At 36.5% G+C, this 25,082-nt stretch overlaps 1 protein-coding gene across 1 annotated transcript in view; it reads left to right on the top strand.

Annotated features, from left to right (window-relative positions):
* LOC148953958 (putative sodium-coupled neutral amino acid transporter 11) overlaps positions 1–25,082 on the top strand; it is a 175,541-nt gene that overhangs the window by 44,930 nt on the left and 105,529 nt on the right. The window contains exon 2 of the mRNA XM_089086866.1: positions 10,544–10,612. Within this exon, the coding sequence (XP_088942992.1) occupies positions 10,544–10,612 (69 nt within the window). The remainder of the gene's footprint in view (positions 1–10,543; positions 10,613–25,082) is intronic.

The following is a 25,082-nucleotide window of genomic DNA, read 5'->3' on the forward strand; positions in this document are numbered from 1 at the left end:
ATAAACTGACCTACGATCGATAAAATGAATGTCCGTTTTTACTTATAGAGAGAGGAGGAGTAATCAAGTAACGTCACAAAACCTCTTTGGTCAGAATCTTTCGACTTATTTGTTGTTGCCATACAGAACAGAGACTGAAAAAATTGTTTGGATAGGTCCTCAGAAGAATTTTTAGGTACTGTTAAATAGCAAATCCGAAATATCATTTTGTTTTGTTTCGACCAGTATGTCAATAATTTGAGTAAATGCATTTGGCCCGTGTCATAGAAGTCTCACACAATAGTCTAAATATGGCGACGTATCTTTCTTTATATTGTCAAGTATTCTTTGATAGAATATTTTCCTTTGCACTGATAACTCTTAAAAATGATCATTTAGATTCAAGCATTTTTTCAAAGCCACAAGATTCTGCATGATTTTTTGTTTTTCAAATCCATCCATTTCTTCATCCTGACACTCTCACTGCTTATTATAGACTAATAAAGTCAAAGAATGATGATTCTTTGTACCTTCTCGTAGCCAGTACAATATCTAACAGGAACAATATTTTTCGATTTCGAAATATTTTGATTGTCAAAAATTAAATACCCGCCATCTCACTCTTTTTTACATACTGAATCAAATCGTTGTCTTCAGTGTATTTCACTTGTGCATTTAATCCATCTTGTAGTCTCTTTGTATGCAGTATATTCACTTTTGTTGCAAAAAACAACTGTTCCTCCAACTTGAATTCTCTCAATGATATCATATACCTTGAAAACCTCATCCAATTCAAGGGTTATGTGACAACCCGTTGTAATATCTACTTCAACATAGGTTAGTCTTGGTTTCATTTCACTGCTATTAGCACCTTTAACTTCCAACAGAGTAAAAGCATTCATTACTAAAAAGATATACTAAGAACAAAAATCGAAATTCACAATATTGACGCACTGGCCTCTTTTCAATACTGAAGTAAATGGGCTAAAGCAAATCTTCTGAAAGCTGTATCAAAACAAACGTCGTTGACACGCGAAGTTTTGCCATTATCAATAAATTTGCATAGATATACAATAACATCTTCTAAAGGATTAAGTAACAACCATGTGTACATAATAGATCAATAATCAATAATACATGCTGGTTTCTAGGGCCCTGTCGGAACTAGTTGTTATGGCGCTGCGGCTGGATCTATTGAGCCTACTTTACTAATAGAACTTTTTCTGAACAACGATGAAAGCTTTGGCTAACTGTCCTCGTTTCTCTCTTCTTTGCAATTTTTTGTGATGATTAGTGTGGTCTCAGAAATTATTTGTAATCCAAAGGGTCTCTCTGGTTCCAGAGATGTGGTCTCAGAAATTATTTGTAATCCAAAGGGTCTCTCTTGACCAGAGCTTTCCCAAGCTCTGGTCAAGGTTGACACCAAATCAAAAATAAAATCACTAGAATCTTGAGAAAAGTCACTAAATGAACGATAAAATCACTAAGTGTATAAATTGCTTGCTGCCTTTTTGAAAGCTGAAGTACAAGTGTAGTTTTTGACTATCAAGGCCATTAACAAATAACCTAAATTTGTTTCCTTAAGGAGACCTAAGGTGTTGTGCATCCAAGAGCATCTGGATACGGAAATCAGCAACTTAGAATTTGCCATTGTAGAAGGAATAGTTTATCGGAAAATGATTTATGGAGAAGCAGCAGATATCTCAGTGAGGAAAGTTGAAACGCGGCTAGGAATGTTATTGAAAAATATTTAAGCTTGGTAAAAGAGACAAGTGCACGAAGTTGCTTGTGGCAGATAATAAGAGAACAAGAAAAAAGTAAGTGGAGTAGAAAAGCAGGAATGAGAGACGGCTTGCATTGAGAAAAAGTTGGCCATGGATAGAATCACCGAAGGTCAAGAAGATAAACATAATGGCCAGATAGCACGACGTATATGATAGGGCCCGTGCCCCTTTTTGATCAGATAAATGTCCCTTTTTCTTTTTATATAGATCTACCTAAGAGCTCAGAAAGGGTAGCTTATTATTAATGTAATTTCACAAGAGGAAAGAAATTGGTTTGAAATTATATTTTTATCTAGCTAATTCTCGCAATCAAAATATAATTTTTAGGTAAAGTAAGTTCGATTTAGACCCACGTCTACACTGAGCCACGTCAGAGGTTGTTTTACTTTTTATGTGAACATATATTCTTAAAGTTAGTTTGCGTTCTGAGTTTGTGTGTAGAATCTATAGGTCGTATTTTGAATTGACATTGGTAATAAAAGTGAAATATTTTATACGCCTGTATTAGATTATTTTTCCCTGAGCCTTGATGGGGTTAGGAAGAGAGGATTGAGAATTATCACCACTGTAGTATCCACCGGAGGATCCGTTTCCCTTCAATGATATAGTTGTTAGTGGTAAAAAAGGTTGTGGTACCTTAGGCTAAATTGTTTGACACTTCCTCCCCCACAGATAGTACACTTGTCGTACTCAAACTGGTTGTATTATCAGTGCGTGTAGGAACTCGTAGAACCCGGGAGATTGCTCAGGCCGTGAAACCGTACCCAAGCGGAGGCGAGTATCGACACTGTGGTACGTACACCAACATCACCAGAACATACACTGGTGGTGTTAGTTAAGAATACTGGTGGCAGCAAGAAGAAAAGAACTATTTTGACACTCATAGTGAGCCGAACTCGCGTTTTCCGAAGATTTGGGATAAGTTTTTAGCCTATAAAATTATAGCTTATAGATATAGCCTATAAAGATAACAGCATATAATAAAAAACTGTTTTTTATTTTAGTATGGTGAAGCCACGATAAACACTTACACAATAGGGATATTTACTGGGCCTCCACCTAATTTCAAAAACTTTTTAAGTAAAAGGAAAAGTTACACGACTAAGACCGCATAATACCACCCTTTTTAAAACCAAGGATCCTGACCCCATAAACAAGGGATCTCAGGCAGCCAGAAGAAATTAAACTCTTATTTGCGAGAGAGCTGTTCATTTATTAATTGAATAGATCTTATACCAAAAATACCAACAAGCATAAAGAGGTGTAAAAATAAAAACCTATGAAAATGAAGAAGCACTTGTCAATCAATGTAAATAATGTGATAATTAGAACATACTGATGAAACAGATTAACTAGGCTCAAATTACTATTTTGGGGGTATGTGAAGGGAGATGCGAAGATGCGAAGGCTAGAAACAATGCAATTAGGATATTATAAGAGGTGGCTAGGGATAAGTAAGCGTACAAATAGTAAGTTAGAGGTTATTTAGATGTGTTTTCTTTAAGAAGTCGTAATCTAATTAACATGGTTAGGCTTTGGGAATTTTTTTTAGTGATGCATAGGGCGCGGGTGATGAAACACAGCTTACGTGTACGTACATGTTTTGGGAGCAGGAATTGAGCGGTAGTAAAGTTGAAAATGTGTAAGCCTAACTAAAAAAAAATCCTTAGAATGTGGCCTCATTTAAAATTAGTTGATAAAAAAAGTTTCTTTCGATCTTTAAAAAGAAAAAGGGCTTACGAAACACACGATTAATAGTAGTGTTAGCTATTTCTCACAACAGTCGAAAAACTGTATGATCGAAGAAGTAAAGCTGAATCAATTAAAAGATTGAATTTTGAGATGAAAAAATACCGCTATGGAATCGTTACGTATTAGGCAAAATATTACGGGGTAAAAACGGAGAAAGAGAAAGTATAAGTCGAATTATAGTTTGAGTGGATTAACTGGACTTCAGTAGTATCCCTATAGGCACTTCTGCAGCATACCCACCCTTTTCCCACAGGATTTCTGCAACATGCCCTCCCTTTTCCCATAAGATTTTAAAATCACACACTGTTACGTCACGACATGCCCTCTGACGTCACAACAGCCACAGAGAAAATAGCATTGGATTTTAAACGCATCCATAGGGAAAATAACATTGGATTTTAAACGCATCCATAGGAAAAACAGCATCGAATTTCTACCGGATCCCTCTGAAGTCACGGCAACTATAGGAAAAATAGCTTAGGATTTTAAACGCACCCCTGTTACGTGAAGTGGCATCCCTGTTTCTAGCTGGCAAAATTCCGACGGGAACCCTGTTTCCAGTTTGTGTGTGTGGAAACACACACCCTGTTTCCACACACACACACACACACACACACACACACACACACACACACACACACACACACACACACACACACACACACACACACACACACACACACACACACACACACACACACACACACACACACACACACACACACACACACACACACACACACACACACACACACACACACACACACACACACACACACACACACACACACACACACACACACACACACACACACACACACACACACACACACACACACACACACACACACACACACACACACACACACACACACACACACACACACACACACACACACACACTAAGCCCCCTCTCACGCCCATCCTTTCCCCTAACACATACAATCAAAATTTGGAGATAGTCATTTTGTTCAATGTAGTTGAAATTTCTGGAAATTAGGTCTTTGAGGATGACAGCCCTCCCACAGTCGTAGGGGCAAGGGTTGTAATCTATGCCCTGGGGCATATAAGGTTTTTATTGAAAGCTTTGTAGTAGAAACTTCAAAAAGGGCTCATTCGATTGGAAATTTAAAGGGCTTGTGTCCTTTTTAATAGTCGAAAGTGATTGGAAGGCAACTAACCTCCTTCTCATTCCAACCTTTTCCCCAAACACATCCAATAAAAAATTTTTAATAGCCATTTTGTTAAAGGTTTTATAAATTAACTCCTGCAAATTTTAACAACATGCACCCTTTTAAAAATCTGGACACAAATAGTAGTGTTTAATTTAGTTTCATACCTCCTCTATTTGACCTTAAATAGAAAATTTGATACTATTCGCAAAAAAATCTTTTTACTTTCTTTGATAACTTGGATACACTTACGCTATTTTGGTTTGGTTAAATTTTAAGAGCAGAAGTAGCCCCGAAGGTTTGAACATAATACCCTAAGTCGTTCTTGGGATACTGCAGAGATGCCTTATTGGGAATTACCATTAACACAGTGCATTTTGAATTAATCTTAAGGCAACGTTTGGTTTTTACACATAATGAGCAAATGGTAGGGTGGGCGTGGGATGGGGATTAGTTGCCCTCCAATCCCTTTCGACTATTAAAAAGGGCATTAGTCCTTTCTATTTTCAATCGAATGAACCCTTTTCGAAGTTCCTACGACAACTCCTTCGATACGAAGTGCCCTGGTCTAAATAAAAAAAATAATACATTTTACCCACATTGATCTTTAGTATAAGAATGTCAATCCCTCCAATTACTTTCGACTATTAATAAGGGCATAAGCCATTTCAATTTCCAATCCAATGAGCCTTTTTTGAGTTTATACGGCAATGCTTTCTATAGCCATCTTATATGCCCACAGGGCATAAATTACAACCCTTGCCCTGAGGACTGTGAGGGGGTTGTCATCCTCAAAGACCTAATTTCCAGAACTTTCAACTACGTTAAACAAAATGGCTATCTCAAAATTTTGATTGGGTTTGTTTAGGGAAATGGTGGGCGTGAGAGGGGCGTTAGTTGCTCTCCAATCACTTACAACTATTAAAAAGGGCACTAGCCCTTTCAATTTCCAATTGAATGAGCCCTTTTTTGAAGTTTCCATGACAGCACTTTCAATAAAAACCTTATATTCCCCCAGGGCATAACTTACAACCCTTGCCCTAAGGGCTGTGAAGGGGTTGTCATCCTCAAAGACATAATTTCAAGACCTTTCAATTACGTTGAACAAAATGTCTATCTCAAAATTTTCATTGGATTTGTTTGGGGAAATGTTGGGCGTGAGAGGGGGGTTACTCAAGCCCAACATTTCCAATTCCAATGCCCTTTCAATTTCCAATCGAATGATTCCTTTTTTAATATTCTACAACAACACTTTCCATAAAAAAAAACTTATTTGCCCTAAGGGTATAGCATACAACATTTAGCATGATGGCTTTGGGGGGAGTGTCATCGTGAAAAATATAATTCCCAGACTTTTCAACAACTTTGAACAAAAGTGCTATCTCGAAATTTTATTGGATGTGTTTGGGGCAATTGTGGGTGTGCTAGGGGTTTTAGTTATCCTCCAATCAAATTTGACTATTAAAAAGGGCACAGGCCCTTCTAATTTCCAATCGAATGAGCCCTTTTTGAAGTTTCTACAACATCACCATCTATAAAAACCTTATATGCCCCCAGGGCATAATTTAATAGGTTAACTTAGAACTTAATTTGCACTTTACTGAAAAAAATACAAATAAATTTGCATTGTCAGTTTAATATACATATACTGATATTCAGTAATCAAAATATTAATATTATTTGATTTATTAAAGTTATAAAAATAAAAACATTTATATTTTTTCAGTAAAGGGCAAATTATGTTCTGGCCTTTTTAAGGCACAAGGGTTTTGAGCCCTAATCATATTAATTTCTGCTTTTTTTGGGGGTTTCATTTAGAAAGTAACCCCTGCTGTTGATAGTCGATTCCCTCAGAATCCGTCACCACTGTGTCTATGCGGTTTTGCCGGAGATCTCAACTATGAATGAGCTGAAATAACGTGTGGTGCTTCCCAAGGTACCAAGCTGGCTGCCTTGCTGTTCTTGGCTGCGATCAAGTCTAGGTTCTCGTTGACTTTGATGAACACTTTAAACATGTCGATGATCTGTCCGTCTTTTTCAAATTTCTCGGGGATAATTCCCAAGTAATACCCGACTTCCAAGGTGATTTAAAAGACAATTTCACTGATCAGTGCAGGAATAATGGACTTTTGATTAACGTCAATAAAACGAAAGTGATGCGTTTTAATCCGCTGAAAAGGGACGTTGCTTGTCCTGAACCTTGGTTCTCTACCCCTTCAACTGCAATTATTTTTGGTGTGACTTTCAGTACTGACTGTTCTTTCAGCTACCACGTTTCTAACCTAGTAAAAAAGGTAAACTATGCTTTTCGATCACTTACTACACTCCGACGACTAAGTTTCCCAGTGAATAAGTTACGACCACAGGTGCAAATAATTGAATACTTAAGTGATGATCTCGAGGCTCTTCAAAAATAGGTGATAAAAATAATTCTAGGTATCAAATATGACACACATGCAACTGCAACTGCAACATTTAAAATACCAACGCTGAGAGAACGGAGATTCCATATCATGTGCAAATATGGACAGTCATTCCTCGCCAGTGAAAAACAAAGTATGTTATTACCTCCTCTTATTTCCCCCCCCCCAAACCAATTCTCGACACACGAATAAGTTCGAGCCAATAAGATGCAAAACGAATCGCTTCAGCAATTCTTTTATTCTGTTTTATACAAGTCTTATTAATCATGCTTAGTTTTTTCTTCGTTTCTCTTTCCTGTGTTACAAGAAATAGCATAATTTAGTTGAGGCTTTTGCCAATACTATTAAAGCTGTTTTAAATAAATGAATCTTGAATGAGCCACCTCCGATGTTTATACAACCACTCCTTCCATATAAACCTTAAATGTTTGCAATGACTTGAGGGCCGTGTGCGTTTGTCATCCCCAAGGACATAATTACTGGACCTTTCAAATATAAAGAACAAAATGGCTATCTGAAAATTTGGATTAGATAGGCTTATGGAAATGATGGGCGTTGTAGGGGGCAGGGGGGGGGGTTGCCCACCAATCACTTTTGACGGTAAAATGAAGTAGAACTTTCAATTTCCAATCAAATGAGCCCCTTTCGAAGTTTCTTCGACAACTCCTTCAATACGAAGGTCAGAAAAAAAATTCATTGTGTCAACATTGTTCTTTACTTAGTGCTATTTCACTGCCTATGATTAGATTTAGACAAGCGATGGAATATTGTTTAACATAACATTAAAGAGTCGTAAAAATGGTTAAAAAAAAGGTGATTAAGATTGATTAGTCAGGGCTATTTAGTATAGCTCTTTGTAGCTCCGAAATCCGCAAAAAGTAACATATTTATAGTTTCTAGTCTATCATATGTATTGAAAAGAAAATGAAAGGTGCAACAGTTTTACTTTTCAACCATTTAGCTAATAAAATATAGAATACTTTCTTATATTAAGAATACTATTTTCTTACTTGTTTAGTTTCGTCAGGAACAAGATAATGCTCCCGTTCTGTCCGTCTATAATAGACTGAGGAATTATTACCAGCGGCCCTTTTGAACTGTTAGCCGTATTTTTTTTTTTTTTTTTTTTTTTTTTTTTTTTTTTTTTTTATACCGAGTTTCAACTCCAGAAACTTATTGTGTCCTCCCAGTTTTCTTCTACAGGAGTTTATGTTTCTCAATTTTCGCATTAACGTTCGCAATTTCAAACATTTTATTCTATATGGATAATATAACGAAAGCACTGATGCTTGAGTACATCCAGCTCTTGCTGTCTCACCCATCGCCTTTGAATGGTCAACTTTGATAAACCAAAAAATTAATCACAACCGCTAATCAGAATTTGTAAACACATGAATTTAAATAAAAAGCTATGCTCCTTTATCAGAGGCAAAGCTGTAGCGTTGCCTATAGTAAAGGCCATACGGCTCCAATGTTTTATTATTATTTTTTTTTTTTCCGATAGGCACTTCATGTGGAAGGGGTCGTTGTAGAATCTTCAAAGGGGGCTCATTCGATTGGAAATCGAGAGTTCTAGTGCCTTTTTTAATAGTCAAAAATGATTTCAGGGCAACTAGCCCCCCCCTCCCACGCCCATCATTCCCCCAAACACATCCAATCAAAATTTTGAGATAGCTATTTTGTTCAGCGTAGTTGATTTCCACATAGAAAAATATTTTTGAGGAGGATACTCCCCCACAACCCTGAGGGCAAGGGTTTTAAGTTATACCCTGGGGGCATATAAGGTTTTTATAGAAGGCTTTGTCGTAGAAACTTCAAAAATGGCTCATTAAATTAGAAATTAAAGAGCTAGTGCCCTTTTTAATAGTCGTAAGTGATTGGAGTGTAACTAGCCCCCCCCCACGCCCATCATTTTCCCAAACACATCCAATCAAAATTTTCAGATAGCCATTTTGTTCAGCGTAGTTGATTTCCAGATAGAAAATATGTTTTTGAGGACGACAATCCCTCACAACCCTCAGGGCAAGGGTTTTAAATTATGCCCTGGGGGCATGTAAGATTTTTATAGAAGGCTTTGCTGTAAAAACTTCAAAACAGGCTCATTCGATTGGAAATTAAAGGGCTAGTGTCCTTTTTAATAGTCGAAAATGATTGGAGGGCAACTAGCCCCCCCCACGCCAATCACTTTCCCAAACACATCCAATCAAAATTTTGAGATAGCCATTTTGTTCAGCGTAGTTGATTTCAAGATAGAAAATATATTTTTGACGAGGATACTCCCCCACAACCCTCAGGGTAAGGGTTTTAAGTTATGCCCTGGGGGCATATAAGGTTTTTATAGAAGGCATTGTCGTAGAAACTTCAAAACATGCTACTTCGATTGGAAATTAAAGGGCTAGTGCCATTTTTAGTAGTCGAAAGTTATTGGAGTGTAACTAGCCCCCTTCCCCCCCCCCCCACGCCAATCATTTTCCCAAGCACATCCAATCAAAATCTTGAGATAGCCATTTTGTTCAGCGTAGTTGATTTTCATATAGAAAACACATTTTTGAGGAGGACACTCCCTCACAACCCTCAGGGCAAGGGTTTTAAGTTATGCCCTGGGGGCATATAAGGTTTTTATAGAAGGCGTTGTCATATAATCTTCACAAAAAGCTCAATCGATTGGACATTAAAGGGCTAGTGTCGATCTCAATAGGCAACAATGATTGAAGGGCAACTAGCCCCCCACGCCCATCATTCCCCCAAACACATCCAATCAAAACTTTGTGATAGCCATTTTGTTCAATGTAGTTGATTTCCAGATAGAAAATATATTTTTGAGGAGGACACTCTTCCAGAACCTTCAGGACAAGGGTTTTAAGATATGCCCTACGCAAGTTAATTCGTAAGTGACGTATATTTATTACTAATAAAAACATTCGTAAATAAAATTAGACAGGTTTCGAGAAAGCCATTTAACCAAATAAAAGTAAAATTAACATTCAATTTTTTTTTAATTATTCATGTACGGTGAGCCAAAATCAAAACCTGCATTAATTCAAAAACGTTCAAAAATTAAATTAGAAAAACAAGTTTTTTTAACTGAGAGTAAGGAACGGCATTAAGACTTACAAATAAAATAAATTATTCCGTATATTAAATGGGCTGTTCCCTCCTCAACGCCTCGCTCTTTACGATAAAGTTTGACTTTCTCAAAATTTTTTTTTTTTTTTAACAATTAAAAACTTTAGCGTAAAGAGCGAGGCGTTGAGGAGGGGACAGCCCCTTTCATATACGGAATAATTTCTGTTCGTTTTAAGTTTTAACGTCGTTCCTTACTTTCAGTTAAAAAAAACTTTTTTTTTTTATAGGATCTAAGGACGCTACCACACATGTATTGCTCTTGCTGGAGAGGGGACCTATTTGTTTATTTTAAATTTTGTACTTTTAGGAGGAAAAGATTGAAAGCAAAGCAGAAATCGATTCAATTGGTGATGACGATGCTGATCAGCTACTAGAGGTAAATTACAATTTTCAACTCTATTCTGAATTTCGCCTGGTTTAGCTGTTCTTTAATAGATAATATAATTTGTCATGACAGTGAAACCTTTTTCTAAAGTGTATTGTTGCTTAGGTTCTGGGCTAAAGTGAGTTATCCTACTTTTCAGTTTTGTTTCTTAATCTACTACTCACTTGCTTCAGGCTACTTGGTTCCCAGCAGTAGGACTATCACGCCCCTCACCCCCAATGTTTTTGGGCACTCGGTAAGAAAAAAGTTAATAAAATTGCGGTGCAAGCCGCCACAATTTTCCCCACTTTTCATAATTTGTTTGTCCTTTTAAATAAAGACCACGAAAATACTGAGGTGTCATCTACAGAAATCCCGACCTTGGTCGGTAAACGCAGCAGTTTTGCCAACTCCTGTTGTGATTTTACAGTTTGTGCAGCAATTTTCCATTTATTTAAATAAAAATCGTGAAAATAGTGACATGACATATACCGAAATCTCAATCTCGGTTGGTGAATGCCGCTGCATCGACCGACTGCTGTGATGTTACTTATCGTATTCAAAATGTACATTATGATAATTATTGATAAGAAACGGTCGGTAAAAATGACGAGCCAGTTTGTGAAATTCCTTTCCCTCCCCTACTAACATTTTGGCTAGTAACAACCCTGTCTAGAAAAAGCTGCATGGTGGAAATTTTCCTAATAGAGATGGCTCCTAAAAAAGCAGTCACCGTGCTGACTATCTAGACACTAAAAAAAACATCCGAAAAAACGAATGGCATTCAGGTGAACCTTTCAAAGAATGTTAAGGGGAGTGTTGAACTAAATAAAAACACCTTATGTGGATAGGTGTCGTCAAGACGGTGTAAATCAGGAATGACTGAGTGTATTAATTTGGAACTTCCAGGAGATGACAAGGGGAGCGATCAATTGACCAAAAGGCAATATTTGCGCGATACTACTGCTACTGCTACTACGTTTATTACTACTTCTGCTACTACTACTACAACTACCACTGATACTGTTCCAGATAGAAAATATATTTTTGAGGAGGACACTCCCCCACAACCCTCAGGGCAAGGGTTTTAAGTTATGCCCTGGGGGCATATAAGGTTTTTATAGAAGGCGTTGTCGTAGAAACTTCGAAACAGGCTCATTCGATGGGAAATTAAAGGGCTAGTGCCCTTTTTAATAGTCGAAAGTGATTGCAGTGCAACTAGCCCCCCCCCCACGCCCTTCATTTCCCCAAACATATCCAATCAAAATGTTTAGATAGCCATTTTGTTTAGCGTAGTTGCTTTCCAAATAGAAAATATATTTTGAGGAGGACACTCCCCCACAACCCTCAGGGCAAGGGATTTAAGTTATGCCCTGGGGGCATATAATGTTTTTATAGAAGACGTTTGCGTAGACACTTCAAAACAGGCTCATTCGATTGAAAATTAAAGTGCTAGTGCCCTTTTTAATAGTCGAAAGTGATTGGAGTGCAACTAGCCCCCCTCCACGCCTATTATTTCCCCAAACCCATCCAATCAAAATTTTGAGATAGTCATTTTGTTCAGCGTAGCTGATTTCCAGATACAAAATACATTTTTTAGGAAGACACTCCCCAACAACTCTCAGGGCAAGGGTTTTAAGATATGCCCTGGGGGCATATAAGGTTTTTATAGAAGGTGTTGTCTTAGAAACTTCAAAAAAGGCTCATTCGATTGGAAATTCAAAGGGATAGTGCCCTTTTTGATAGTCAAAAGTGATTGAAGGGAACTAGCCCCCCCCCCCACGCCCATCATTCCCCCAAACACATCCAATCAAAATTTTGAGATAGCTGTTTTGTTCAGCGTGGTTGATTTCCAGATAGAAAATGTTTTTGAGGAGGATAATCCCCCACAACCCTCAGGGCAAGGGTTTTAAATTATGCCCTGGGGGCATATAAGGTTTTTGTAGAAGGCGTTGTCATAGAAACTTCAAAAATGCTCATCCGATTGGAAATTTAAAGGGCTAGTGCACTTTTTAATAGTCGAAAGTGATTGGAGAGCAACTAGCCCCCCACGCCCATCATTCCCCCAAACACATCAAAGCAAAATTTTGAGATAGCCATTTTATTCAGCGTAGTTGATTTTCACATATAAAATATGTTTTTGAGGAGGACATCCCCCACAACCCTTAGGGCAAGGGTTTTAAGTTATGCCCTGGGGACATATAAGGTTTTTGTAGAATGTGTTGTCGTAGAAACTTCAAAAAAGGCTCATTTGATTGGAAGTTCAACAGGCTACTGCCCTTTTTAATAGTCGAAAGTGACTGGAGGGCAACTAGCCCCCCCACGCCCCTCATTCCGCAAAATACATCCAATCAAAATTTTGAGATAGCCATTTTGTTCAACGTAGTTGATAGAAAATTAGTTTTTGAGGACACTCCCCCACAACCCCCAAGGCAAGGGCATATAAGGTTTTTATAGAAGGTAGTGCCGCAGAAACTTCAAAAAGGGCTCATTCGATTGGGAATTCAAAGGGGTAGTGCCCTTCTTAACAGTCAAAATTCATTGGAAGGCAACTAACCCCCCTCTCACGCCCACCTTTTCCCCAAACATATCCAATAAATATTTTGAGACAGCCATTTTATTAAACGTAGTTTTAAGTTCTGGAAATTAGGTCTTTGAGGATTATGGAAAGGGATGCTCGTATAAACTTTAGAGGGGGCTCATTTGATTGGAAATTGAAAGTTCTCGTTCACTTTTTAAGAGTCAAAATAGATTGGAGGGCAACTAGCCCCCCCCCCACTCCTCCACGCCCTAAATGCATTAGATAAAAATGTTGTTAAAATAGTTGAAAGGTTAAGTAACAAAACTCTGGCGTCGACAAAACCCCCCAGGGCCCGGGGGCAGGAAGGGATTCACGAATAAACTTCAGAGAGGGCTCATTTGATTGGAAATTGGAAGTTCTAGTCCAGCTCTTACGAGTCAAATTCGATCGAAGGGCAAATACCGCCCCCACGCCCTTTTTCCCCACCCCTCTCTTTGAACTAATTCTGTTTATACTTAAAGGCCCAATGAGAGTTAGAATGTTTTGGTATTAACACACACCTATTAGGCATCTGCTCTCCTCCCTAACAAGGAAAGAAACAGAGAGTGTAAGGCAGTGGCGGATCCAGGGGAGGGGCGAGGGGGCGCCCCCCTAACGTAGTCTAAAGTAATGTAAATTGCTTAATTAACGCAAGATTGCGTTAATTAAACTTGCTCCTAACGCAAGTTATCGAATCAACCTATTTTGCACCCCCCCTAAAAAATCCTGGATCCACCCCTGGTGTAAGGGCACTATAAATTTTTATTTGTAATTCAATGAACCCCGTTCCAAACTTTATGTGACCACCTCTTCCACATAAAGTGTCCTTGGAAAAACCAATAAGTATTAATTCATTGAACCCTTATGGCTCTTTACTTAGGCAACGCTATACCATTGCTTCTGACCTAAAAAGTTGAGCAGAAATTTCAGCTTCCATTTTTATGAATATCCGAAATTATCTGAGGAGAATATGTTTAAGGAGCATATTCCACGGCTGGGAAATTTCTGATGGGTGGAATTTAACGCGGAGGAATTATCAGTAGGAAAAGAAAATGTTCTTTGAGGGGGTAGGAATTTCCCAGGGGTAGGTTTTCCAAATGTGAATTATTCAGGGAGGGGAAGACTAAACCCATTTAATAATATTCTAAATTTTACATCTGAAAGTAACGGGAATAAAGAATCAAAGGAAGTGTAAGAGATAGCACTTCAGGTTCCTTTAGACGATTTTGTTCGTGTCTTTTGAAAAAAGACATTTTCAAAAGACAGATTAATTTCATTTGTTTTACTTTCTCTGTGGCTGCTCAATTATGCATGTGAGGGGGGAGACTTCCTCCCACCACTGTCTCCGCTAAGGTTTCAGTTTTTATCTCAAGCCTTAAAAATGAACGTAATGCGATAAAAGTATAACTCAAAATAACATATATAGAATAATATACGCACATACCACGGAACAATTAATCAACATTGCATATTATGAGTTGAGGCTCACCCAAATGATGGGCCAGGGGGCTCACCATTCCACAATCTATGAAATCAATCCTCCAATAACTGAAAATATAATGTATTTCTGAGTATTTTAACGTCTTCCATAACTCAAACGGTCCAACATTCTACAGCCCAATGTGTCTGTCTATTCTCCTAAATCGGGAACGGAGGAGATAAGCGAAGTTCCGCCCCGTATTGGATGAGTCTCCAACCTCCCCCTTCCCCTCTCCTACTGTCAACACTAAAGTTTTCTTCCTTCTGCCAACTTCGCCGCCCCCACCCCAAAGACTTTAATAAGGTAAAGTTTTGTATGGGAAGAACACATAGTAATTCTATTATAATTATCCAATTATAAGGTTAAAATACATACTCAGTGATCATCAATCAATCAATCAATCAATCATTTTATTAATACTAAACTCTATTACAAACGTAAAGAAAAATTATTTGGCCCAAGAAGCTTGGCTTGTTGTGGGCCTTACAACATAATAAAGCACTAAAACAAACATAAATATTACTCTAAATTAAACAATTTATATGAAATAAAGATTAAAGAGAATAAACACTACCATACAGTAAAGAAAAAAAAAGAAAACAAATATATATATATAATAATAACGATATATAAGGGAAAAGCACAAAAAGGAGAAACACTAGGAAAAGAGAAAACAGGGAAAATAAACGAAGGAGAGAGAAATTACTAAACTGGAAAGACACGACGAATAACTGCCTTTGCAGATAGAAATAACGGGACATCTGGTGGGACTGAATTCCATAACTGAATTGATTTATAAACAGGAGACCTCTGGGCTGCTGTAGATGAATGTTTGGGCAAAATAGGTCTACGAGAAGAACTGCGTAAAAAAAGTAGAGTACCTACCTGAGCCTGTCCGTGAAAAAAAAATGCTGCAGACGTGGTGGAAGTGTACCTAGAAAAGCAGAATGCGCTAAATAAAGATTACTTTTACCCACAATACGATCCAGCAGAGCTATTCCAGTATCATTATAAAGATCAGAGGAAGGGTAAATCCGAGGGAGAAGAAAAGTAGCCTTCACTACCCTATTTTGGGCTCTTTGAAGTGAGCAGAAAAGAGATTTATTAGTATTACCCCAGACAGAGCAGCAATAAGAAAGGTAAGGAAAAATAAAGCATAACAAAGAGAAAGCATAACATCTGGGGGACGAAATGAGTTAACCCGGTGCAACATTGAAGACTGGCGGAAGATGAGGGACCGGGTGTGAGTTATATGAGGTTTAAAAGAGAGAAAACAGTCAAGATACACACCAAGAAATTTCACCATAGCAGCTTGCGGTATAACATAACGTCTCTCACGTAACACGTAACATTACGTCTCTCATACGATAAGGGGTCCTGAAGTGTAAAATGGCACTTTTTTGGCTGTCGAGAGTCATACCATTTGACCACCACCAATATTTTACTTTGTCAAGAAGACCTTGAGCTAGGGAAGTGGCAGATGGCAAGTCCACTGCAGCAATGAAAAAGTTACTGTCATCAGCAAAAAGAATAGGGTGCACAAGGGGATGAAGACCATCAACGAAATCATTAATGTAAATTAAAAACAAAAGTGGTCCAAGCACAGAGCCCTGTGGGACACCCTTCAATATAGGCAAAGTAGTGGAAGAATTACCATTAACTGAAACATACTAAGATCTTCCCGACAGATAAGACCTTAACCATTCTAGTGGGACTCCATGTACTCCAAATGTAGAAAGTTTTTTGACAAAAGAACAGAGTGGTCAACCATATCAAAGGCCTTTGAAAAGTCAAGAAATAGACCCAAAACACACAAGCCCTTGTCCAGATTAACACGCACAAACTCTGTTGCATCTGAAAGTGTATATCAGGTAGAAAAAGTTGGATGAAAACTAGATCATTTTATATTAACGGGATAAGGTCCTACTGTCATTTTTGCACTAGATACCAATGACGATAGGCTATAAGGTACTACCCTTTAGGCAGCCCTTTAGATGATAGGAAGAAAGGAAACTCTCCTATACTGTGGAATTAGTAATTACTTACATTTTTTATGTAAAGGTGAAATAGTTATAACTGAAAATAAATTAAGGAAAACATCAGAAAAAAGAGAGACGTTTGTTATGTGTGAGATGGGGTTAAAAACAAACTGATCAATTTTATTAAGAACATTATTGCTCAAACCAAAACCATCGACTGAACGGCTACTTGGAAGCTGGGAAATAATACTATAAATTTCAATATCACTGCATGGGGAAAGGAAAAATGACCTTTCTGCTATGGGAAAACTACTTACTCTACTCTTGGGTTGAATGGGAACTGAAGGAAGAGTGGTGACATACGAATTGAAGGCGTTTGCTGAAGAATTTTTATCCACAATAGATCCATCAGCATTCCTGTAATGACATGGGGGGGACTGCTTGAGTTTCTTGCGAGAAATAGCTTCATTAACTACATTCTAAACCTTTCGCAAGTTCCCCTTACACTCATCAATTCGACGCGAAAAATAGAGCTTTTTGGCTGCACGTACTGAAGTCGTAAGTACATTTTTATAATGTTTATACTTCAAAAGATCATCCCGTGTTTTACTTTTACATGCAACCTTGAACAGAGACGCCTTCATATGTGTAGCATTGATCATCTATGGACATCCATGGGCCTACGGACATAGAAGTTCTTGGCTTCCGCCCCAAAGGAAAATACTTATCCAACAGAGTTTCTATACAAAGTACAAATAGACTGATTGCACATTGGACATCATTAGCTTCAAGAACAACAGACCAATCATTACTCTTAAAACAAAAAATTGAATAAGAAATTTCTTTATCTGTAAAAGTTGTAAAAGAAGACTCACCTTGCTCATTCACAGCAATCTAAGTTTTAGGCACAAAAAGTGATAGATAAATAGAGAAGTGATCAGACAGATCAGTGAAAACAAGACCAGAAGTAAACTTCAATTTTGTAGAATGAGAAATGAAAATATTATATATCAAAGTGGCAGAATTTCTTGTAGGATCAACACGAGAAGGAAAAAAAATTGAAGGAAGTAGCCCAGAAGAAGAAAGCACATCAAAGAGATGGTCACATTCATCACTTGATCCAACATTTAACATATTACAATTAAAATCTCCCAAAACACAAATACTTTTTTTAGAGAAAGTCCCCACATCAGAAAGCTGATCAAGCAAATCACAGAACAGATGTGTTGGAAAAGGAGGGAGCTTATAAAACAAACAAACAGTATCGCATGCAAACTGGCTTTTCATATCAATGACAAGAGAATAAACAGTCCTGCTATTAGACACTACTGAAGTAAACAAGGATTCAGGGTCATACCATCTACTAAATTTAATATCAGATTTTATAAATAAAGAAATGCCCCCTGAGCACTTTGTTACCATTCTAGGGACATGAATAGCAATATAATCATGCATATCATAGGCTGTTAAATTATCACTATCAAATAACCATGTTTTTGTTAAACCAATTACATCAAAAGGGCAAGAATTATCAGACTACAAATATCATTTCAGACTATCCCACTTATCTTGTATCCCATGTACATTCAAACAAAATACATTAAAGCAACTATTTAAAGAGAGAGAAGGCATGATTTTATCACAAAAATCAATAGTAGTATGATAATTGCTACTAGAATTAAGCATAGATTCAAGAAGAGGGTCAAGTGTGTGGGCCTCTTGTTTGCCAGCACTACTTGGTTGCTCAAAGATAACTTATTTAAGAAAAGAAGAATTCAAAAGAAAAGAAAAATCTGCCAGATTTACCACACATAACAAATGCACACAATTTCTTCACAAATGAACAAGATATCAAACAAACAGGCTGAAATAGCAGAGGGTAAATTGAAACTAAAACGGTGAAACTTATAGGCAACAAAGAAAAGAAAGAGAAGAAAAAAAACCTGCAAGACAAAGAACAATAACAAGCTACAAAGCTAAAAAAAATTTAAAAATAACAAACAATTACAAGGACAAAGGCAAAAACAAAATAGAGAAAAAGGCAAAACAATAAAGAATCAACCAGAGGAAAGAGTTATCAACGGTTTATGGAATTTACTTAAAAGAATAATGTAAAACAAAATAAATGCAAGCATAAGTAAAACCATTAAATCATAGAGTTAAAAAAAAAAACAACAACAGAGCTAAAAGGAGAAAAATGGTTTATTTCAGTCCTAGGAGGGGCTTGGATGGGCTGTAGTTGACTGATGGAGAACATCAACTTGAGATAACTCTTTAACAGTGATCACTTTACCATCAGAAAGCTTGGTAAGTATTTCTCCTCCACTAGACCATGTAGATCATGTTTTGATAGATGCAAAATTCCTTTGGCACACAAAATCCTATTAAGGTCAATTCCATACAGTCGTGATCCCTTTGTGTCAGCAAGTGAAATGGTCAAAACACCCTTATTGGAGCTATGTTTTCAATCCATTCATTGTTGCCAATCGCTGTCCACAAGTTATGCAAGCTGTGTATTGTTCATATATAAGGTTTTTATCAAAGAGGTTATCGTATAGACTTTGAAAAAAGCCTCATTCGATTTAAATTACAAGTTTTAGGTCCGATTTTTGAAGTCAGGAATAATCGGACAGTAAGCAACCCCCCCACCCCATGCCATTAAAACTTGAAACTTTTTGCAATCAAAAACGAAAAAAAATTAATTAAAAAAACTATCCGAAACATAAGTTTTTCAAAGAAAAGTAAAGGCCATTTTAAAACTTAAGATCAGGAGATATGAATACATGTTAAAATTCTACCTCAAAACGACCAGAAATTACTATTAAAGAATAAATGAAACCCAAAACGAACAGAAATTAAATAAACAATCATAGGAAAAAACATACAACAAGTAATAATATAGGCTAAATGAATAAATAGATTTTAAAGCAAGTAATGCTTAGATTGAATATGAAAATCAAGCTTAAAACGAAAAAAATAGTTTGCTATTAAAGTATAAATGAAACTTAAAACGAACAGAAATTAAATAAACAATCAATGGCAACAGCATACAATACATATAAATGTAAATGAATAAATAAATCTTAAAACGAGTGAAACTTAAAATGAATATGCAAATCAAGTTTGAATCGAATAAAAATAACTACAAACAAGAGTTCGGGTATTGCCTCACTGCAGAAGCCTAAAACCTACTGCGTCATTGGTGCTTTACTGAAAAAACGAATTATATTACAAATGTTTTCTTTTGTACTTAATATTGAAAATAAATATTAAAATTACAGTAAAATTTTAAACTGATGAGCTTCCAGCAATTAATATCATTACACATCAAATATTCAGTTTAATTTATTAGTTCTTTCCAAGATTGGTCAAGAAAAATATAGTTTCACTACAAACAAAATTTGGATACTGCCCCCTTGTTTAACTTCAAAAACCTAAAGCCTTCTGTGTCATTGGCACTTGACGGAAAACGAATTACTCTTATATTACAAATTTATTCTTTTCCAGTTCTTACAGCATTGAAAATGAAAATAAAATTACAGTGAAACCAAATCTTGAACTGATGGATCTTTTAACAATTAATATCATTTTATATCTAATATTCAATTGATTTTGTTTATACTTTCCAAGACTGTTTAAGACTCATATAGTTTTCAGTAAGGCGCCAATGACGCAGTAGGTTTTAGGCTTCTTCAGTGAGGCGCTACCCAAACTCTTGTTTGTAGTTATTTTTATTAGATTCAAACTTGACTTGCATATTCAATTTAAGTTTCACTCGTTTTAAGATTTATTTATTCATTTACATTAATATATATTGTATGTTTGTTCGCATTGATTGTTTATTTAATTTCTGTTCGTTTTAAGTTTCATTTATACTTTAATATCAAACTATTTTGTTTTCGTGTTAAGCGTGAATTTCATATTCAATATAAGCATTACTCGCTTTAAAATTTATTTATTCATTTATATTATTACTTGTTGTATGTTTTTTGCTATGATTGTTTATTTAATTTGTTCATTTTGGGTTTCATTTATTCTTTAATAGTTATTTCTGGTCGCTTTGAGTTTGAATTTTAACAGGTATTCATATCTCCTGAGCTTAAGTTTAAAATGGCCTTTACTTTTCTTTGAAAAACTTATTTTTCGGATAGTTTTTTTTAAATTAATTTTTGTGTGTATGTAACGGCTTACCATATCAAGTTGAATGTTCCAGAGCATCGCGAGGGGACGTTCAACTGGGCAAAAGGCAACACATACATACCACTATTACTATTAATACTGCTGCAACTACTGTTACTGGAACTACTAATAGCCTACAACACACCTTCTTACCACTCTACTTCTATTACTACCGCTACTTCTCTTACTACTACCACTACTAGTATGATACTAGCATGAAAGTGAAAATATGAGAGAATATAGAGGCAAAATTTGAACTTAATCAAAACAAACTATGTGCTTGCAGATTGTCAAAAGAGCGTATATCAGGAAAGGATAAGGGTATTAAGTTGAAACTTTCAGGGAATACTTAAAGGAAAAAATCAATTGACCAAAAGGGAATATTTGCACGCTACTAACTACTACCACTGCTGCAACTACTACTACTAAAACTAAGGCTACTACTGCTAACTGCTACCACTATTACTAGTGGTACTACTGCTATTAAAGCTAAAGGTATTAAAACGAAAATTTTGGGGAATGTTGAAACGATGTTGAACTAAAGCAAAACACACTATGCGCATACAGGTTGTCCGGAGGACGCATCAGCAATGGCTCAGGAATGGTTTTCTATATTAAGCTGAAACTGTCATCGTTTGCTGAGGGGCATATTTTACAAAAAACCAAAGGTGCTATTTCTATACTGCTACTAATGTCACTTCAAGTACTGCAACTATTGCTACTACTGAAGGTAAGGGTATTTAAGTGAAACTTCCAAGGAATATTTTGGTGGATGTTGAACTGCATTACAAAAAATATAAGCATGCAGACTGTCAAAAGGGTGTAACACCAATATCTCAGGAATGGCTTACATTATTAAGTTGAAACTTCCATGGTAAGTGGCGATGGATTTTGAACTAACCAAAAGGCACTATGTGTATGCTACTAATACGGCTACTACGATTGCTGTAACTAAAGAGGCTAAAGGTTTGGAGATTAAATACTTTTTTTAAACATCAAATTTAAAGCACTTCATTGAATAAACTCAACACAGTATAAAGATAAGTGTTTAAGGTAAAGCTTTGTCACCCTTTCTTGAATTAGCGTTTCTTTTACACTAATTATTTACAAAATATACTATCCAGTCCTTTTAACAAGTTAGCAGTATCGTTATGCTCCCAAAAATTTGATATCGAAAAACATCTTAAGGGGACAATATAATACTTTTTACTGTTATGTTTAGATGGGACTAAAGTAGCGTTAGGAGATTTTGAAAGGCTTCCTGGTGTTTCATATTTAAGCTGTATATACGCCGCGGGACTTAAAAGGCATGTTGTTTACTCAAGAACATCCTTAGACACCCTAGATGGTAAATTGTAACTTTTTATTAGGGGGAAAAGGAAAAGTGTTTGTTTAGTATTGCATTTAGTTGAAACGGAAATAATGTTTAGGGGATCCTAAAAGGAAGTAGACTTTACAAATCTTTGAGACATACATAAATAAAGTCAAGTGTCTTTATGTCGGTCTGTTCAAGAATTTGCAGCTAAAAATAAATTGCACTTTAAACTTGAAATTTTCTGACTATAATCCTTGAACAATGATAATGTAAATCTGTGTATATAGATTCAATATCTTTTGCCTAAACTGGAAATTTAGCGTCATGAAAAAATGGCACTCGATTAAATGATTTTGAATAAACGAATAAATTGAATTTGAATAAATGACACTGCATATATTTTATGCACATAAGGCAGTCACAAAAAAAAAATACAATTTATATCTTTTAGACCGTTACTGGCGTTGAGGCAGTTGCTCTCGAAGTTAATTCATACAAATTCAGTATTACAAGTTTATGAAAATTTAGTGTCTTTGAGAGTTGGGACGGATGGAGGCGTGTGTTCTTAGAAAATTAATTGTTGAAATACTTCCTAAAAAGGGATTCAAATAAAAGTAAAGAGCCATACTAAAACTTAAGACGAGAGCATAAATGAGTTAATTTATATTTTAAACATAAAACGGCCAGAAATTACTACCAAGAAATTTATGAAACCTAAAGCTTTTCAATTAATTTATGTTCGTTTTTAATTACCAAAGTTTTATTACTGGTTAACATTATAAATATTTACCTGTTTTTCAACTTTTCGGATTAAGAATTGAATTACCGAATTCTAATTGAAATTCTTAAGCTGCTTTAAGTGACCTGAGCTTTGTCTTTGATTGTACTTACTTACTTAATTACTTTACTTAGGTCCCAGCCATCCTCGTTGGACGTTTTGGGGCAATTTCTCCTGTTAGCTCATGCGTGAGAGCTTGGAATATTATTTTAGTTGGTGTGGTACGTGATAGCTGGGTTATCTTGACAATGTCGAAATTGAAGTTCTCCGTCCATCGTTGTTGTGGTCTGTTTGGGAACGATGGTCATGTAAAGATCCTTCAAGGGTGATTTTCGTGAGATGACTTCGCTCCATTAACTTGACGCAGTTGTTGTTCAACCAGCGCAGTTACTGTTCCTTGACGTGCTGAGGATATTCTCAGTTTACTGGAGCCTTTGTCGTGCTTTCAAATTCGAGATGCAATCAGCGTATTGTATTCTAGCAGTTCGACAGAGCCATCTCATCTAGAAAGCTAGAAGTTTACTGTCATTTTTGATTTTCGGTATCCATGTTTCGCATCCACAAATGACTATTGGAATTGGCACATTATAGTTGGCAAATTGGCACTAAACTGTTGAATAGGCACATTTTGAGTTTATTACATAGATGATTACTTTTCCAGAGGTGGCCTAGCCTAGTCTTCGGAAGCTAGCAAGTACAAGTTGACGTTTCACTTCAGAGCAATGGCTATTATCAGAGGAGATTAGGATACCAAGATGCAGAAAGTGGTCAACCGTTTCAACCTGTCTCCTGCCTGTCGTTATAACAAAGAGGTTGTCTAGTTGATGTCTTGTAGTTACCATGACTTTGGTCTTGCTTGCATTGATCCCTATCCCGAACATCTTTGTGGCATCTTAGAGTTTATCAGCTTGTGTCTGCAGTTTATTTGAGGAGTTGGCTATCAGCTCTTCTGTTGCTGCACCATATTCCGACTCTATCAGTGGCAGAACTAAATTCTGAATACGAAAAGGTCAAGTGACGCAAGCAAAACAGTTGGAAATCCAAATAAAATGGAAAATCAAAAAGGCACAAGCAAATTCCTATGAAAATGAAGTTTATCATCTTTTGGAGTCCAAGCCGTCGCAGTTTTTCAGTAAAGTGAAAAGTCTGACTGGCAAATGTTCTCAACCAGTTGACTTCATGAAGGAGGAGCCTCTAGAGAAAACTGCGAATGATTTAAATGCCCATTTTGCTTCAATTGTGCAGTCTCACCCCCCTCTTCCACCCGAGGATCCTCCAGTAAATTTAGCCACTCCTTCAGATGATAATTTAATTGCTCATAATAATCATCGGCAATTATAATCCGTAAACTCTCTTCGTTAAAAAGAACTTCCGTTGCCTCTTTTGACATTCCAGTTGCTCTCATTAAAGCATTTGCTAAAGAATTATCATTTTCCCTTCAGATAATTTTCAATAATATAACAAAAATAGGATATTTTCCAAAGAAATGGAAGAAAGGGTTAATTACCCCCATTCCAAAAAAAGGAGCAGCTAATGATTTCTCTGGTGCCCGGCCGATCGCAGTTACGTCAAATTTTAGCAGAATATACGAAAGCTTTGTTGCCGCATGGCTTAAAAAATATCTTTTGAAAGTAACTGATTGAAAGCAATTTGGTAACATCCCTAAGTGTTCGACAGTTCATTACCTCGTTAATTTAATTGATTTTATTTTAAAACACCTAGATGAACCTGGAAAATGGATAATTTTAATTGCAATTTATTTCAGAAAAGCGTTTGACCTTGTTGATCACAAAATCCTTTTAGAAAAAATGGCAGAAAAAAATATACCCAGCTTTATTATGTAAATCATTAAGAGCTTCTTAACAAATAGAGAGCAAACTGTGAAGTATAAAGACCAATTTTCCACTTCTCTGCCGGTTTTTTGTGGAATTCCACAAGGAACTGTGATCGGGCCGCTGGGCTTCCTCCTCATGATAAATGAAATTATCAGACTAAGCGCATAGAAAGGCCCCTGAAAGGTACTTTAGTGTTTTGTAATAGAGAATAAGAAGGTATGTAAATGTTATATTTGCTTTGTTCTGACTTAGAATCTGACTACATTAAAAAAAAACACAAAAAAATGCCCGTTAAAGGTACATCAGACGGGAAGACCTTCTGATGTACGCCTAGTGGACGCGTTCTTGATCACAAG

The sequence above is a fragment of the Artemia sp. Qi Xiang Cuo genome, chromosome 3 (assembly GCF_049724085.1).
Source record: "Artemia sp. Qi Xiang Cuo chromosome 3, ASM4972408v1, whole genome shotgun sequence".
In the NCBI taxonomy this organism is placed as follows: domain Eukaryota; kingdom Metazoa; phylum Arthropoda; class Branchiopoda; order Anostraca; family Artemiidae; genus Artemia; species Artemia sp. Qi Xiang Cuo.